This window comes from Scyliorhinus canicula, chromosome 8 (genome assembly GCF_902713615.1).
Source record: "Scyliorhinus canicula chromosome 8, sScyCan1.1, whole genome shotgun sequence".
Classification (NCBI taxonomy): domain Eukaryota; kingdom Metazoa; phylum Chordata; class Chondrichthyes; order Carcharhiniformes; family Scyliorhinidae; genus Scyliorhinus; species Scyliorhinus canicula.
The window spans coordinates 103,402,483-103,420,533 of record NC_052153.1 but is presented as its reverse complement, the minus strand read 5'-3'; the positions used below and the strand labels follow the sequence as shown (position 1 = coordinate 103,420,533).

General features: G+C 46.0%; 1 protein-coding gene across 1 annotated transcript in view; it reads left to right on the top strand.

The window, feature by feature from the left end:
• LOC119970422 (golgin subfamily A member 4-like) overlaps positions 1-18,051 on the top strand; it is a 529,556-nt gene that overhangs the window by 133,579 nt on the left and 377,926 nt on the right. Inside the window, exon 11 of the mRNA XM_038805016.1 lies at positions 15,694-15,776. Coding sequence (XP_038660944.1) covers positions 15,694-15,776 — 83 coding nt within the window. The remainder of the gene's footprint in view (positions 1-15,693; positions 15,777-18,051) is intronic.

Sequence of the window (18,051 nt, the reverse complement as noted above, 5' to 3'; positions counted from 1 at the left end):
ATGCAATTAGTGAATCAGCATAAACGTCCTCTTTTACGCTGATAGATTTACTGTTAGAACCCTTGCACCTTTTTGAATGAGGCGCAACTGTTTTTTTTAAAGATATTTTATTCCAAACATACACAACGTCAACAAAATACACAATCCATCAAACCATAGTTAACAGTTTATACAGTTCTTCCCCTTTTAATTCCCCCTCATGCCCTGCGACAAACAGATCCTCAATTAAAGTAATGAACAGCCTCCACCACACCGCTAAACTTCTTCTGACCCTCTCAACTCGAACTTAATTTTCTCCAGCCGGAGAAAGTCGTAGAAGCCCCCAGCCAGGCGGCCATCCCCGGTAGTGTATCCGACTGTCAAGTCAATAGGATCCTTCGCCGGGCAATCAGAGAGGCAAAGACCACTACATCGGCCCCTTCCCCTCCAGCAGCTCTGGCTCCTTCGGAAACTCCAAAGATCGCCACCATAACGTCCGGCCTGACCTCAGCTCCCACTAGCTTGGATAATGTCCAAAACACTGCCTCCCAAAAGTTCTCCAGCACTCACAACCCCAGAACATGTGAGCATGATTTGCCGGCCCCCGCCCACACTTCCTACACGCGTCGGACACTGCCTGGAAGAACCCACTCATCCTTGCCCGAATCATGTGTACCCTGTGCACCACCATGAACTGTATTAAGCTCATCCTTGCAGAGGAGGAGGTTGAGTTCACTCACTATATCACCTCACATCAGAGACTCCAACCTATTTCCCTCCCCAACTTCTCCTCGCACTTACGTTTTATCTTCACCAACTGTCCCTTGCCCTGCTCCCCCTGTCCCCAGTCCTATCCTCTCTCAGATCGTTAGGGAGCAGACGTTGCTCCAATAACGTGTACTCCGGTAGCTGGGGGAATGTCTGCCACTCCTTCCACGCAAAGTCCTGCACCTGCATATTCCTAAACTCACTATCCTTCGGCAAACCTCTCTCACAGCTCGTCCGGTCCTGCTAACTTCTCCTAACCTGCTCCAGCCCTGCCTCCCTCCACTTCTCATACATCCCATCCATCCCCCCCCCCCAGCTTAAACCTGTGGTTCCCACACAGTGGTGTCAGCACCAAAATGTATCCAACTGAAATGCCTCCTCAACTAGTTCCCTATCCGGATAGTCAACTGCACCACCGGACTCCCTGTATATTTTCCTAGGGCGAACTTTATTTTTGCTGGTGATTGAGCCCTTGGTGATGGCACTTCGGGGATCGGCTAGTGGTGTGGAATTGTGAGGGGGGCAGTGAGCATCAGGTGTCGTTGTACACAGACAACTTGCTATTGTTTGTGTTGGATCCGCTTGAGAGAATGGGGAGGATTATGGGCATGCTGGAGAGGTTTGGGGCCTTCTTTGCATACAAGCTGAATGTGGGAAAGAGGGAGGTGTTCCTGGTGAATGTGGCGGAGGTGAGGGGCCTCACGGTAGCATGGTGGTTAGCATCAATGCTTCACAGCTCCAGAGTCCCAGGTTCGATTCCCGGCTGGGTCACTGTCTGTGTGGAGTCTGCACGTCCTCCCCGTGTGTGCGTGGGTTTCCTCCGGGTGCTCCGGTTTCCTCCCACAGTCCAAAGATGTGCGGGTTAGGTGGAGTGGCCATGATAAATTGCCCGTAGTGTAAGGTTAATGGGGGGGGACTGTTGGGTTACGGGTATACGGGTTACATGGGTTTAAGTAGGGTGATCATTGCTCGGCACAACATCGAGGGCCGAAGGGCCTGTTCTGTGCTGTACTGTTCTGTGTAATTTCTGTGAATGGCAAAGGGGTCATCACCAGGGCCCTCAGGCTCGTCCTCCAAACTGATCTACTCTGCCCCTCCCCCTCCCTATAACGCCTCACCTTCTCCACATTCGCAGCCCATTAATTATACATCAGCTTCGGGAGTGCCAACACCCCTTTCTGACTCTGCCTCAGTAGAAGCATCCACTTCACCCTCAGTACCTTTGCTTGCCATATAAACTCTGAAATCAGGGCCTCCACCCTCCGTAAGAAGGCTTGAGGGAGAAAGATCAGGAGGGTCAGAAAGACAAACCGGAATCTTGGCAACACATTTATCTTTACCACCTGCACTCGCCTGCTAACGTCAAGTGTAAAGCATCCCACCTCTTGAGATCCCTCTTAAACTTCTCCACTAATGCTGTCAAGTTCCACCTGTCCATCGTGGCCCACTCATGCGTCACCTGAATCCCCAAAAACCTAAATCGCTCTTTTGCCACCTTAAACGGCAGTATCCCCAAACTAGCCCCCCCCGCTCCGCCACATTCACCAGGAACACCTCCCTCTTTCCCACATTCAGCTTGTATGCAAAGAAGGCCCCAAACCTCTCCAGCATGCCCATAATCCTCCCCATTCTCTCAAGCGGATCCAACACAAACAATAGCAAGTTGTCTGTGTACAACGACACCTGATGCTCACTGCCCCCCTCACAATTCCACACCACTAGCCGATCCCCGAAGTGCCATCACCAAGGGCTCAATCACCAGCAAAAATAACAATGGCGTCAGCGGGCACCACTCCTTGTTCCCCGATGCAGCCCAAAATACCCTGAACTTGTCTCATTCATATGCACGCTTACCACTGGGGATGCATGCAAATGAAGCACACAAGCCACAAATGTCGGTCCAAACCCAAAACTACTCAGAATTTTGAGCAAGTATGGGCAGCACGATAGCATAGTGGTTAACACTGTTGCTTCACAGCTCCAGGTCCCAGGTTCGATTCCCAGCTTGGGTCACTGTCTGTGCAGCGTCTGCACGTTCTCCCCGTGTCTGCGTGGGTTTCCTCCGGGTGCTCTGGTTTCCTCCCACAGTCCAAAGATTTGCAGGTTAGATTGATTGGCCATGCTAAATTGCCCTTAGAGTCCAAAAAAGGTTAGGTAGGGTGGTGGGGATAGGGTGAAGGGGATAGGGTGAAGGTGTAGGCTGAAATAGGATGCTCTTTGCAAGGGCCGGTGCGGACCCTGTGGGCTGAATGGCCTTCTTCTACACAGTAAATTTTCCGTGTACATGGATACAATAACCTCCGGTGCCTGGCCACCTGATGGAGACATAACTACATTCAACAGCCTCCTAATGTTGCTGCAGAGCTGCATACCCTTCACAAAATCTGTCGGTCCTCGGAGAACACCTCTGGCCCACACCCATCCAACCTACAGACCAATATCCCCTGTCCACCTCCACTATCTCGTCCAACAGCTGTCAGTGCTCCTCCCTCCTCCTCCTAGCCCTATTCCCCTTAAACAAAGTAATCTCACCTTGGATCACCACTTCAAAGCTTCCCAGAACGTGGCTACCAACACCTCCCCATTCTGATTCAGCTCCAAATAATTCCTAATCGCTACTCACCTCACAAAATACCTTGTCTGCCAGAAGTCCTGAAACCAACCTCTACTCTGGCCTCTCTACCTTCCCTGAACTAAGCTTCACATCCAGCTAATGCATCGCATATTCTGCCCCTACGACCCCCATCAGCACTGCCCGCCTCACCACGAAAAAAATCAGTTCTAGAATACACCTTGTACATGTGCAAAAAGAATGAGTACTCCCTCCCTCCCGGGTTTCTGAACCTGAATGGATCCACCATCCCCATTCAATCCATAAATCCTCCAAGCTCTCTCACCATCCTCGACCTTCCCATCAACTTGGGGCTCGACCTATCCACCTTCGGCTCTATCCACAAAGTGTTCGACCAACCCGTTGGTGGCTGGGTGATGTGGAGCAGATTTATTGTGGCAGATACTAATCCCCTTCAAATAATCTTCAAACTCAGTTGATGTAAATTGAGTCTCATTATCACTTACAAGTTGCTCCGGCCTTCTGAACCTTGTGAATATCTCATCTGGTCTCTCAATTGTCTCTCAGTTGTAGTGGACTTCATGATTGCAGCTTCTGGCCACACTGAGTGTACATCAACCATCATTAAGAACATATGCCCTTTGTGGTACAGCATAGTCAATATAAATTCTCTACCATTACTTTGTAGGTCACTCCCATGGACAGAAAGTTTGCAGGGATTGAATATTACTTAATGTGGTGCAGGATTGGTATAACCCAAGCTTCATCTTAATTTGGGCATCATGTAGTTGTTCAAGGATTCTGTTTCGTAGATAAGTGGAATTATCACTCTAACCCTACAGCAGAACTCAACGCTGAACTGTCAACTCAGGTCACCTTGTGATGTAGGGTTTGAGGTCTGGATTATTTTGGTGCACGTTTGTTAATGTGCCTTGTTGGATCATATCCATAACCTTCCTGGATCGGTGTTTGTATAGCTTTGTACTTGAAATGAAGTTACTGGTTCATTTTCAACACGAGAGTGATAAAATGTTCATCAGGTTCTTGTTTGACTTCCAGGTCTTGTTTGACTTATAGTGACTGGATAAACGTCCGCACTTGTGTGCTGCTCTGACTGACGATACTGGATGTCATAATCGTGTGCCGACAAGATCAAACACCATTTTTATAAATGACTAGCTGCTAAAGAAGGAATACCCTTATACAGCCCAAAGATTGTAGCTTAGGGTCGATGGTCAGTCAAAAGTTTAAAACGAGGTCCATAAAGATAATGATGGATTCTTATTCCGCTGTAAATGATACTCAAAGCTTCTTCTAGTTAAGCATCATTCGACATGTTGCTAGTTAATGTTCAGAGGCAAATGCAATTGGGTGTTCCTCTTCTGAGGGTATTATGTGCAAGACAACTGCGCCAAACCCATAATGTGATACATTGCAAGCAAGCTGTAACCTCAGCTTTGAATTGTATTGGACCAATAACATTGATTACATTAAAATCTCTTTGACATTTTGATAAGTATTTTCACATTCTTTGGTCCATTGTTAAGCTTATTTGACACAAAGTAAAGTATGGAATGGCTTTAGCCTCATTGCTAAATTAGGAATGAACTTGCCATAATAATTGAGCAATCCTAAAAATGACCTCAACTGCATCACGTTCTGTGGACATGGAGCTTCTAGGATCTCAGTCATCTTCTTTGTTTCTTAATGTAAACCCCCTCTGTCAATGTTATAATCCACACTTCTTTCTTTACTTGAAGATTGTGATTTTGAAAATGTGCAAGAGTAGCTTCAAAACTCCTTATATGTTCTTCATAATTCGAACCTGTAATAATAATGTCATCTAGGTAACATTGCATACCAGGTAGCTCACTTAGAATTTGATCCACTGATCTCAGAAAAAGAGCAGGTGCTGAAGTTATCCATAATGGAAGCCTTCAATAACGAAAAATATCTTAATGTGTCATGGTAAGTAACAATTGTGACACTGCAGCCACATTCATCTGAAGATATGCTTGAGAACAATCTATTTTCCTAAATCTTTGGCCTCCTGAGAGTCCAGCAAATAAATGTTTGTTAAGCGGTAGAGCACTCAATGCTGGTTGATTGTGGTTTTGAAATGCCCTAACATTCTTATTGAACTATTCCTCTTTAACACAGGAATGAATGGCATTACCCAATCACTGGTGGTAACGGGCTCAATGATTCTTGCCTCAATTAACCTCTCAAGTTCTTCTTCCAGATGACATAGGATACAGTGCATGCTTAAAGGCAATTAGGTACACTGACTGTCGGTCATGAATCCAAGTGACTCTTCAAATACCTCAGCATACTTGGTTGCAGATCGTTGCAAATCATTCGTAGAATCGACGAGTTGGTTCACAGTGGCCCATTTGAGCTTTATCACTCTCAACCACGATCTACCAAACAATGCTGGAAAGTTTCCTTGGACAATGTAGAGAGGCAACTCTGTTTTTTAATCATTAACTTCCACATTGACCTTGATGCATCTCTTCAATGGTACGACTCCTTCGGTACATGTCCTCAGGACAGCATCTGTTGATTTTAAAGGTATATGTTTTTGATCCTGACTGGAGATTGTCTCAGGTATTAGGGATACTGCAGCACCAGTATCCATGTCCATCTTGATAGTGTTTCCATTAATTTTTGGATAAATCCAAAAGTGTTGCTGATCTCCTTTAACCTGTTGTGTTATGTACTCTGAGATAACACTGGCTGCAACTGGATGCAGCTTTAACAAAAAGATACTCCAGACCTTGAAGTTAGTTCAATCTGATTTATTGAACCAGTATCTTGATCCTGACAGTGTCTGCCGGGGATAACACGGGCAAATCGGTGGCATGAGCATCATGGCTCTGCTTTTGCTGGTTTCAGAGCTGCTGCACCTTCTGCAGCACTGGGAGGTGATCCAGGTTGGGCAATTGTAAGGCTGGAAGTATCGTCTGCAGGTCCCTGTTCATCAGGAGTTGAGCCGGCAACATGCCAGTGGACAGTGGGGTCGCCCTGTACGCAAGCAGCTCGAGGTAGATGTCAGAAGCAGAATCTGCAGCCTTGCAGATGAGCTGTTTCACAATGTGCACCCCTTTTTCAACCTTCCCATTGGACTGCGGATAGTGTGGACTGGAAGTGACATGTTTGAAATGGTATGACTTGGCAAACGTAGACCACTCGTGGCTGTTGAAGCACAGGCCATTGTCACTCATGACAATGAGTGGGATATCGTGCCTGGAGAATGTCTCCTTACAGGCCTTGATGACGGTCCAAGATGTGAGGTCTGAGAGCTTCACAACTTCAGGGTAGTCGGAGAAATAGTCAATAATCAACACGTAGTCACGACCATTCGCACAAAAGAGGTCGATGCCAATCTTGGACCATGGGGAGGTCTTGATTTAATGCTGCTGGAGCGTCTCCTTGCTCTACGCTGGCTGGAAGCGTTGACAGGTCGCACAGTTGAGGACCATGTTCGAGATGTCCTGGCTAATACCGGGCCAGTAGACAGCCTGCCTGGCTCTGCGTCTGCACTTCTCGACGCCCAGGTGTCCCTCATGAATTTGGCGGAGCACCAAGCTCTGGAGACTGAGTGCTATGACAATCTGGTCCAGCTTGAGGATGATACCATCAATCACCATCAGGTCGTCCTTTACGTTGTAAAATTGAGGGCACTACCCTTTCTGCCAGCCTTTGACGAGGTTGTGCCTGAAATGCTGCAAGAGGGGGTCTTTGGCTATCTCCTCGCGGGTACAAACCACCTTCTCATCAGACGCCGGTTGGGTGCTAGCACACAGCTGCACCTGTGATTCGATCTGCCGGGTGATTTCCAGCGGTTCACTAGGCGATGTGATGGAGCGGGACAATGCATCAGCAATGATGAGCTCCTTGCCAGGAGTGTACACTATGTCAAAGCCTTACCTTCTGAGTTTGAGGAGGATGCGTTGCAACCGAGGAGTCATGTCGTTCAGGTCCTTGTGGATAATGTGGACCAGAGGCCTATGATTCATCTCGACAGTGAATGTCGGCAGGCCGTAGACATAGTCGTGAAACTTGAGAATGCCAGTGAGAAGACTCAGGCATTCCTTCTCTATTTGCACATACCTTGTTCCTGTGGGCATCATGGCCTCGATGCGTAGGTTACCGGGGCCCAGGATGAAGTGTCATTGTGTTGAAGCAGCACCGCACCGATGCCATCCTGGCTCGCATCTGTTGAAATCTTTGTCTCCCTGTCTGGGTCGAAAAATGCCAAGACGGGTGCAGTGGTGAGCTTGGCTTTCAGCTCCAACCACTCTGCCTGATGTGCTGCCTTCCTCAAAGGCAGTGGACTTTCTCACCAGGTTTCGTAGGGCCGTGGTGTATGAGATCATGTTTGGGATGAACTTGCCCAGAAAATTGACCATGCCCAGGAAGCACAACACCGCCTTCTTGTCTTCAGAGACCTTCATGGCTTCGATGGCTTCGATGGCCTTGACATTGTCTGTGTCCGGGCGCACGCCCTGCTGAGAGAACTGGTCACCTCGGAACTTGAGTGCCGACATGCCGAAGCAACATTTGGACCTGTTCAGCTTCAGGCCATTGACATGGACACAGCGGAATACCTGCTGGAAACGGGAAACATGCTTTTCAGGGGTCATGGACCATATGATGATATCATCTATGTACACACGAACCCCTTCAATGCCCTCCATCATCTGCTCCATGATGCGATGGAAAATCGCCGATGCCGAGACAATGCCAAACGGCATGCGATTATAGCAGTATCTGCCAAACGGTGTGTTGAAGGTGCAGAGCCGTCTGCTGGACTTGTGCAGCTGGATTTGCCAAAATTCATGTGACACATCTAACTTGGTGAAAAAATGTGCGTGTGCCATCTCACTGGTGAGTTCCACCCGCTTCGGGATGGGGTAGTGTTCACGCATTATATTCTTATTGAGATCCTTGGGATCAATGCAGATGCGCAGGTCTCCCGAAGGCTTTCTAACACATACCATTGAGCTGACCCAGTCAGTCGGTTCGGATATCTTGGAAATGATGCCCTGTTGCTGAAGATCCTTGAGCTGTGCCTTCAGGCACTCGCTCAGTGGAGCCGGAACCCAGCGTGGTGCGTGGAACACTGGCTTGGCATCAGGTCGTAGCAGAATCTTGTATTGATATGGCAGCGTACCCATCCCATCGAACACATCCGGATACTGAGCGAGGATGTCGTCAATGCCGGCCTGAAGATCCACATTGGAGGATGTTGTTATGTAAACCCGCTGCACAAGGTTCAGCTGCTTGCAGGCATGCGTGCCAAGTAGGGATGCCCTGTCTGGCTTGACAATTTCAAATCATAACCGTGCATGGGTGCTCCGGTTGGAGATGAGTAGATGGCAGGATCCCAGTGCCTTGATGGCATTTCCGTTGTAGCCCAGGAGCCTGCAGGCTGCTGGAAGCACCTTGGGGGCTTCTTGATGCATTTGAAATCTGCCTGTGAGAGGAGGTTGGCAGAAGCACCTGTGTCCAGCTTAAACTGGATGGAGCAGTGGTTGACCTGCATCACCGCACGCCATTCGTCCGCAAAATCCACAGCGAGTATGGATTGCAGCTGTGATGAGTTGGATGCGGCATATTCACATTTGGTAATGATGCCCACACAGTAGGGGGAGTCTAGGCATTCTGCCTCTGGATCCGTTGTGCTGCCAGGATCAGAATCCTGTAATCGTTGTTACACATCTGAATGTACCGTCGTCGGAATTGGGAGCGTTGGCCCCTGACTGGTGGTGCAGACCTGCACAAGGCTGCATAGTGTCCAGGTTTCCCACAGTTTAAACATTTCCTGCCTCTTGCAGGGCAGTGTTTTTTTAAGTGGGCGTTGCCGCAGTTCGAGCACGTCATGATGTTGGCGTCCTGATGCTCCGCGCATCATTGCACATGCGCAGTGCGGGTGTCAGCTGCTTCGTTATCCCATTCGCATCGCGCATGCGTGTGGCCCCGGGAAAAGTGTGCAAAATGGCCACTTTCATCAATGCTGGGGCGCTGCATCCGGGAGATGGCCGGAGGTCCTGAGCTGGTGAGGAGCCTGAATCTTCTCCATGGTGCCGGGATACATTCATTGGTCGTCACGGAACAGACTGAGGTAAACCACCTAGATTAAGCAGGCTCCTGGTATCATATTATGTTATGTACTCTGGGATAGCACAGGCTGCAACTGGATGCAGCTTTAACCAAAAGTATTCCAGACCTTGAAGTTAGGTCAATCTAATTTATTGAACCTGTAGCACTGTTAGCACAGTTCTCTTATGAGTTTGACGCTCTGCTAACCTAAGTGTGGTGAGTGGTTACTCTGTCTGACTGAACCAGACTAGCTCTTAGCCATGTGCTGGAGGTGTGATACTGTAAATGCACTCTGACTCACTCTGTAGATGTTCATCAGTGGGAAGAGGTGGAGTGTGAGTGCCTTGTGCGTTTTATAGTGAGATACCACCCCTCAGTGTCTTGCCTGCTCATTGGTCATGTCCTGTTCTCTGTGTTCATTAGCTGCCTGCCTGTGCCTGTCTATATCACTATCTGCATGTCTGTATATCATGACATAACTGATAAGACATGAAGTTTGAATTCTTTAAGCCGCCGTGACATATTGTTCGCTAGCGAGTCTTTACTTCCACCTCTTCACTGATAAACCCAACCAGCAGACTTGGGTGTATTTTTCTAGGGACACTTCTTTTGTGCTGATGAAGGTTGGCGTGACCAACATGCCTTGGCATTGTGGCCTACCTTGCCACCATTTTTGCATTTATTCTCCTTACACTCTCCTGCTGAGTGTCTCACCTGAGTACATTGATGACGTGGTATATTTTTCACAGGCCTGCTTCTAGTAGTCTCCATCTTATGAACTTTTGCTCAGACTACAATCAATGAAGCCTCTCGCTGCACAGGCCATGAAAGTAGCGATTTCCATGGCAGATTTCAGGGTGAGAGCAGCTTCAGTCAACAGTTTCCTTTGGATGACTTCATTTCTAAGACCACAGACCAATCTGTCTTGAAGTGTATCATCAAGTGTTTGACCAAACTCACAGTACTTGGCTGCATATTGCTATGAATTGTGCATACCGATGGAAGCATAATCTTTCAGCTATCAGCAGCGGACGGAGAGAGAAATAGAACATAGAACATACAGTGCAGAAGGAGGCCATTCGGCCCATCGAGTCTGCACTGACCCACTTAAGCCCTCACTTCCACCCTATCCCCGTAACCCAATAACCCTTCCAAATCTTTTTGGTCACTCAGGGCAATTTATCATGGCCAATCTACCTAACCTATACGTCTTTGGACTGTGGGAGGGAACCGGAGCACCCGGAGGAAACCCACGCAGACAGGGGGAGAATGTGCAGACTCCGCACAGACAGTGACCCAACGGGGAATCGAACCTGGGACTCTTGCGCTATGAAGCCACAGTGCTATCCACTTGTGCTACCGTGCTGCCCAATGTCCTTCCAAGATTGTCACTAACTCTTTGTAGGTCTTTCTTCCTGGTTTAGCTGGGTTGACTAGATTTTGTAACAACATTAATGTTTTTCGCCCAATTGAGTGAAAAAAGTCACAGCATGCAGGCTTTCGGGTGTTTGGTTTTCTTTAAGATACAATTGGCCTCACGGCGCCGCGGTCCCAGGTTCGATCCCGGCTCTGGGTCACTATCCCACTGTGTGGAGTTTGCACATTTTCCCCGTGTTTGCGTGGGTTTCGCCCCCACAACCCAAAAGATGTGCAAGCTAGATGGATTGGCCATGCTAAATTACTCCTTAATTGGAAAAAAATTAATTGGGTTTTCTAAATTTAAAAGATACAATTGGAACCTTTCCTCATAAGAATTCCATGTCTCATAATCCTTGTCAAATGTGTGTCCCTCTTTTCTCGCCATTTTTTGAATCCCAATTCCTCGATCTGTACTTTCTCAGCCTTTCTCCTTTCTGTTTATTTCCCAAAAGCAAGCAATCTCCAAGCCTACAAGCAAACTAGTTCTTCCGTTGCCTGAACTATCGGTTCCTGGGCAGAAAGTTGCAGAGCCTGCAACCTCTCGAATCATGTACCTGCAACACATTTACAGTGCCACATGCATGGTCTCTGCAGCTTCTACCCATTATAAACAGTAAGCACACCTGAAATTTCAATTCTTTGTTTAAAGATATGCTCCAGTGACTCGCAGTTGTGTCTCGATTTATTTTCAAAATCCTTATTTTGCACTAGCAGCAGTCGAGATCAATTGATTGACTTGCCGACACCTCCCTACAATCTGAACATTTTTTTTTGTTTTATTGCCACAATATTGCTGATGATTTTCAGCCCGAGTGTTGACGCTGGTTTTCTTCAGACCCTAAATCTCGGTCGATGGTTGTTTATGGCCTGAAATTTCTTTGATGGTTGTTTATGGCCCAAATCCTCGTCGATAGTTGTTTATGGCCCGAATCTTCGTTGCTAGTTTTCTCTTCTGTTATATATTTGTTGTTGCCGCAAAAAGAAAAAGAAGTAGATGTACCACGCTATTAAGAGATGTTGCTTCCACGGGGTAAGCTAGTGAATTCCCTACAGTTTGCGAAACGCTCCGCTGACATCACTGCGTATCACGTGATATTTCACCAGCAAATCGTGTTACTTGAATACATAACACCAACTAAATTGCCTCAATACATCCAAATATATCTTTTAATTATATGAACTAATTTTAATATAAAGAGTAGGTTAGAAAAGCTGTCTTGGTGTTTGTGATTCAGATGTTATATTTGCTTTGATGATTTATAGCCATTTTTGTACAGAATCACATATGAAATGTATTGAAAATCGAAATAATTCAGTAGTATGGAGACAACAGCATTAGAGGCAAATACAGCAGCATTAACAGTATACATTTGCCTGTCAATGCTGATAAGCTGATGGAAAGACACTAGATATTGATTGGATTTTGTTTGATAATAAAAAGAGTAAATTCAATTCAAGTGAAGGAAGGAGTGAGGAGATTTGAAAAAATTAAATGTGCAGCGTTATTAGCTCACAGAATGTAATGCCAGCAGTAGCAGGAAAGGCAGAATGAATAATAGGAGCAGGAGTAGGCCGTTCAGCCCCTTGAGTCTGTTCCACCATTCTATTAGACCTGAACCTGAATGCCATTTACCTGACGATTGCTCCATATCCCTTGATACCCGAACCTAACAAAAATCTATCGATCTCCATCTTGCAAGATTCAATTGAAATAGCATCCACAGCACTTAGGGAGAGATTTGCAACTTTTACTACCCTTTGTATGAAAACATTTAAGAGGAAAGTGGATAGATAACGAGGCACAGGGACTAAATGGATGTCCAAATATCTCCCTTCTATGCTGTAAAATTCTCTGACTCTTGACTAATATGGGTGCAGTACCAGAGAAATTAGCTCCAGTTTGGTTTGATGCTAATTCTGTTGCTCCTCATGCTCTATACTGGGCCTTTTGCAAGGTTTTCTTTCTAAGATATTAGACTGGATATTGTATATTTTCCATGTCATAACGTATATTGTTATGGAACATTTAGCGTAGTATGCGATTATGACAAGTAAAATGATTGTATCTAAATTTTTCTGTTGTAATACGGATGGAGAACTCTTAAATTGTAATGAATTGAAGTGTTTGGAATAAAAAAAGACTTTCATTTATGTTGCAATTCATGACCACCGGATATCTCAAAGTGCTTAACAAATAATGAAGTACAAGAAATCTAAATGCAAAGGCAAATTATGATTAGCCAAGAATTTATTTAATTTTAAAGTCACCTGGAAAAATACATTGCAGAAGCAAAGCAAAATTAACTGTTTTTTAAAATTCTTAAAAATTTTTATCTTAAAATATACAAAGAACTTTAGAATATTATATTTGTTTTTTTCTGCCTTCAGTTAAATTTTAAAATTGATACAAAAGCATAATGTTGTGAATCCACAGTGCTAGGAATCAGATTGAACCCTAAATTGCTAATCAACAATTTTGTTATTGCTGAGAGTTAGTGAGGAAGGTTAAGCATCTGACCACAGTGTCGAAGTGTTAGCCATAAACTGCTGCTTATTTGATAATAATTGGATTAGTTCAGCATTGTCAGATGTCTACGATCAGATTGCTTACTTGGTCCTTTGATGCTGAAAGAGAATAGGAAGTAAATAAAAGATATAGGGCACAATCTACCCGAATGGGAACAGAATCTCGTAGTGCAATTATTTGTGTGTTTCCCGGTGCTCAGAGCACAGAGAAACACCACCCTATCGAACGGTCATTTGGGTAGTTCAGGGACCTCAGCGGGGAACGCGTGGCCGAGGCTGCAGTTAGTCCCGACATTTTGCACTGAGGAGCTCAACTCTATAATCTTTATTATTGTCACTAGTAGGCTTACATTAATACTGCAATGAAGTTACTATGAAAATCCCCTAGTCGCCACGTTCCGACGCTTGTTCGGATACATAGAGGGAGAATTAAAAATGTCTAATCCACCGAACAGCACGTCTTTTCAGGACTGTGGGAGGAAACCGGAGCACCCGGAGGAAACCCATGCAGACGCGGGGAGAATGTGCAGACTCCGCACAGTGACCCAAGCCGGAATTGAGCCTGGGTACCTGGTGCTGTGGAGCAACAGTGCTAAGGGCAGCACGGTACCACAGTGGTCAGCACAGTTGCTTCACAGCTCCAGGGTCCCAGGTTTGATTCCCGGCTTGGATCACTGCCTGTGCTGAGTCTGCACGTTCTCCCCGTGTGTGTGTGGGTTTCCTCCGGGTACTCTGGTTTCCTCCCAGAGTCCAAAGAAGTGCAGGTAAGGTGGATTGGCCATGCTAAATTGTCCTTACTGTCCAAAAAGGTTAGGTGGGGTTACTGGATTACAAGGATAAAGGGGATAGGGTGGAGGCATGGGGCTTAAGTAGGGTGCTCTTTCCAAGGGCTGGTGCAGACTCGATGGCTGAATGGCCTCCTTCTGCACTGTAAATTCTATAATTTTATGATTCTAAACATTGTGCCACTGTGCCGCCCTGTGGAAACCCTCAGTGCAGAGAGAAATCGAGAAGCCCCCACCCCCCAACGCGTCCTGCAAACCACCCCAAGCCCCAATTCACCAATAAGGGGATCTGTCCTCTTCCCCCCCCCCCCCCCCCCAGCAGTGCCACCTGGGCATCTTGGTACTGCCAGGGTGCCAGGCTGGCAATGCCAAAGTACCCAAGTGGCACCACCAGTGCCAGGGTGCCACCCTGCCCAGAGGGCAAGCACCTGGGTGTCTCTGATTCCGTGGGAGACCCTATAAGTGCCGGACTCCACAAGTGCCATTCCATCCAGTTCCCGCTGCAGAGACCAGCACTGAATTGCGCTAGCCCGAGATCCCCAAGGCGAGGGTGTTAGATCCCACTCCTCGGGTAGATCACGGGAATGTATGGTCTCACTCTAATTTTTTTAATTCATTCATGGGATGTGGGAGTCACTGGCGGGGCCAGCATTTATTGACCTTCCCTAATTGCCCTTGAGGGGTAAGTTAAGAGTCAACAGTTGCTGTGGATCTGGAGTCACACGTAGGCCAGACCACGTAAGGATGCCAGATTTCCTCCCGAAAGGACATTAGTGAGCCAGATTGTTTTTTTACGACAATCGACAATTGTTTCATGGTCATCATTTGCCTTTTAATTCCAGATTTTTATTGCATTCAAATTTCACCATCTGCATGGCATGATTTGAATCTGGGTCTCCAGAGGAGATTGTTCAGCGACAATACTACTGCTAAAAGGTGAGCCTGCCCACAATGGGCAGGATTCACATTGCGATGTCTCTTGAGATTGCATTGGATCTCGAAAGGCGTGGCAAGTCGGTTAGATCCTGGAAGACGGATCACCCGGCATCTACCAGTTGCGTTGCGCCACGCCACGCTGTCTTTCGGGCATAACGTGACCATAGTGTGGGATTTTCCAACCCTTCCCACTGGCAGAATCTTCTGTTCCCATCAAAGTTGACCTCTTGTGGCGGGCTCCTCAGTGGAGGAGCAAGCCATGCAAAGATTTGGTGGGACCTTAAGATCCACCGGTCGCCAATGGCTTGCTGCTCCCACTGCAGGAAAACCCGCCATGGGGGACTAGCCATAAAAATTGAGATAGATGTTGCGAAACTTACCACAGAATTTGAAGCTTAAATTAAGGTCAAAAAAATTCAAATGTTTTGGTTGACCAGACAGTAAATTCATACTGAGTTCTAACAAGGAACCTCAGCCCAATATGTTAGCCTTGTCTGTCCTTCAATGCTTGTTTTACAGATTTATTTTCTGTTTTTATACTTAACTCATACTCCATAGTGATTCTTCCTCTAATACACATACTTATTTTATCTCTACACATAGGCGATGCAAATCAACGTTCCCAAGAAGGAAAAATGAATAACTCTGCACCAATGACTGATGAGCTTCAAGATGCAGTCCTCCAGGTACATATTTTATAACCAGCAGTAATGTTCAAATAAATTTGTTTTTCTAAGATAAAATCTAGGAAATGAATTTGAGGGCTGGACTTCTTCCCTTCTGTTCAATGCTAAAGGCTGAGTTTTACATTGTGGGTGGGGTCCCCATACCCTGCCAAAATATTGGGGCAAGCCCACTGTCACTTGGCTGTACACCCCATAGCCATTGACTTGAGGTGGGACTTCCACCCTCCATCTGAGAGGAAGCCCCATCTCCAAGCACCAGGCTAATCAGAGGACCGACAGCTACCTTGTCCCAGCAGCGCCATCTGGAATGGTCGCCATTGATGGAACTGCATGCCATCCCAAAGAGGAGAAACCAATGGAGCCAGGAACAAAGTGTGTCCAGGGTGTCACTGGGGCCAGGCTGGAAGCCCAAAATAAGAAAGTTGGGTGTTGGAATGGACAGGGCTTGGTGGGTGAGTGGAAATATTGGTGGGCAGGGGCTCCTCGAAGGGGCCGCTCTCCAATGGGAACAGGGTGCCAAACCAGGAAGCAACCCTTCACTATCCCTCGATCCTTTAATTCCCTCAGTATTCAAAATTCTTTCAACCTTTGTCTTGAAAATACTCAATAACTGAGCATCCACAACCTTTCAAAGATTCACAACTCTTTTAGTGAAGAAATTTGTCTTGTCTCTGTCTTAAATGGCTGACCACTTATTCTGAGACTTATTCTGGACTCCCAGCCAGGGGAAAGATACTCCCAGAATCTACTCTCTGAAGCCTCCTGGAGGATTTTGTATGTTTCAATGAGATCTCCTCTCATTCGTCTAAATTCTAGGGAATAAAGGCCTAGTGTACTCAATCCCTCCGCATCGGACAAGCCCCTCAACTCAGAAATTAGCCTAGTAAACCTTTGTTGTATTTCCTTCAAGGCAAGTATATCCGCCTTTAGGTAAGGAGACCAAAACTGCACATAGTACCACACCTGTGGTCTCATCACAGCCCTGTATAATTGTAGTGAGACTCCATTGTCATACTCTAAATCTTTTGCAACAAAAACTAACAAAGCATTTGCTTTCTTAATTGTTTGCTGTACCTGTATGCTAACTTCCTGTAATTCATTTACAAGGACACCAAGATCCTTCCAAATGCCATCATTTCCCAGTCTCCCATCATTTAAACAAAAAAATCTGCCTTTTTATTTTTTCTACCAAAATAGACAATGTCACATTTTTCCACATTATATTCCATCTGCCAAGATGTTGCCCACTCATTTAACCTGTGCACATCCTGCTCACAGCTTATCATCTAAATTTGTGTTGACTGTGAACTTGGATACATTGCAGTCAGTCCTCCCAGCTAAATCACTGATACAAATTCTAAATAGCTAATAGATCAATCTTCCTTGTAGTATCCCCTATTTATAGCCTGTAAACCCCCCATTTATTCCTACTCAAGACAAATAGAAGTCTTTTACAGTCAGAAGAGGGGGAAATTATAATGGGGAACAAAGAAATGACAGATGTATTGAACACATTCTTTGGTTCTGTCTTCACAAAAGAAGGCACAAATAACCTCCCAGAAATGTCAAGGACCCAAGGGCCGAATGAGAGGGCGGAAATAAAGGAAACCAGTATTAGTAAAAAAAATGAAGGTCCAGGGGAAATTAATGGGGTTCACAAATCACCAGGCCTGATAATCTACATCCCAGAGTACTAAAGGATGTGGCCCTGGAAATATTGGATGCATTGGTGGTCATCTTCCAAAATTCTATAGCCTCTGAAGCCGTTCCTATAGATTGGACGGTGGCAAATGTAACCCCACTATTTAAAAAGTGAGAAAGAGAAAAAAGGGAGAATTCCAAAACAGTAGCAGTAGTGGGGAAGATGCTGGAGTTTATTATAAAAGATGTGATAACAGAACATTTGGAAAGCATTAACATGATTGGATAAAGTCAGCAGGGGTTTATGAAAGGCAAATCATACTTAACAAATCTACTGGTGTTTTTGTGGGTAACTAGTAGAATAAATAAGGGAGAACAGTGGATGTGGTGTATTTGAACTTTCAGACAGTTTTTGATAAGGTCCCTTCGAAGGGATTAGTAGGAAAAATTAAAGCATATAGGATAGGTGTGAGAATAAACTAACCTTTTTCTGAGTTGCAGACCATGACTAGTGGGGTACCACAGGGATCAGTGCTTGTCACAGAGCCATGTAGGAAGGTGAGCAGCACTACTACTCTGTACACCATGAGCTTGGTACTGGGTCTGAGGTCTTAGTTTTCAAACACTCTCTTGC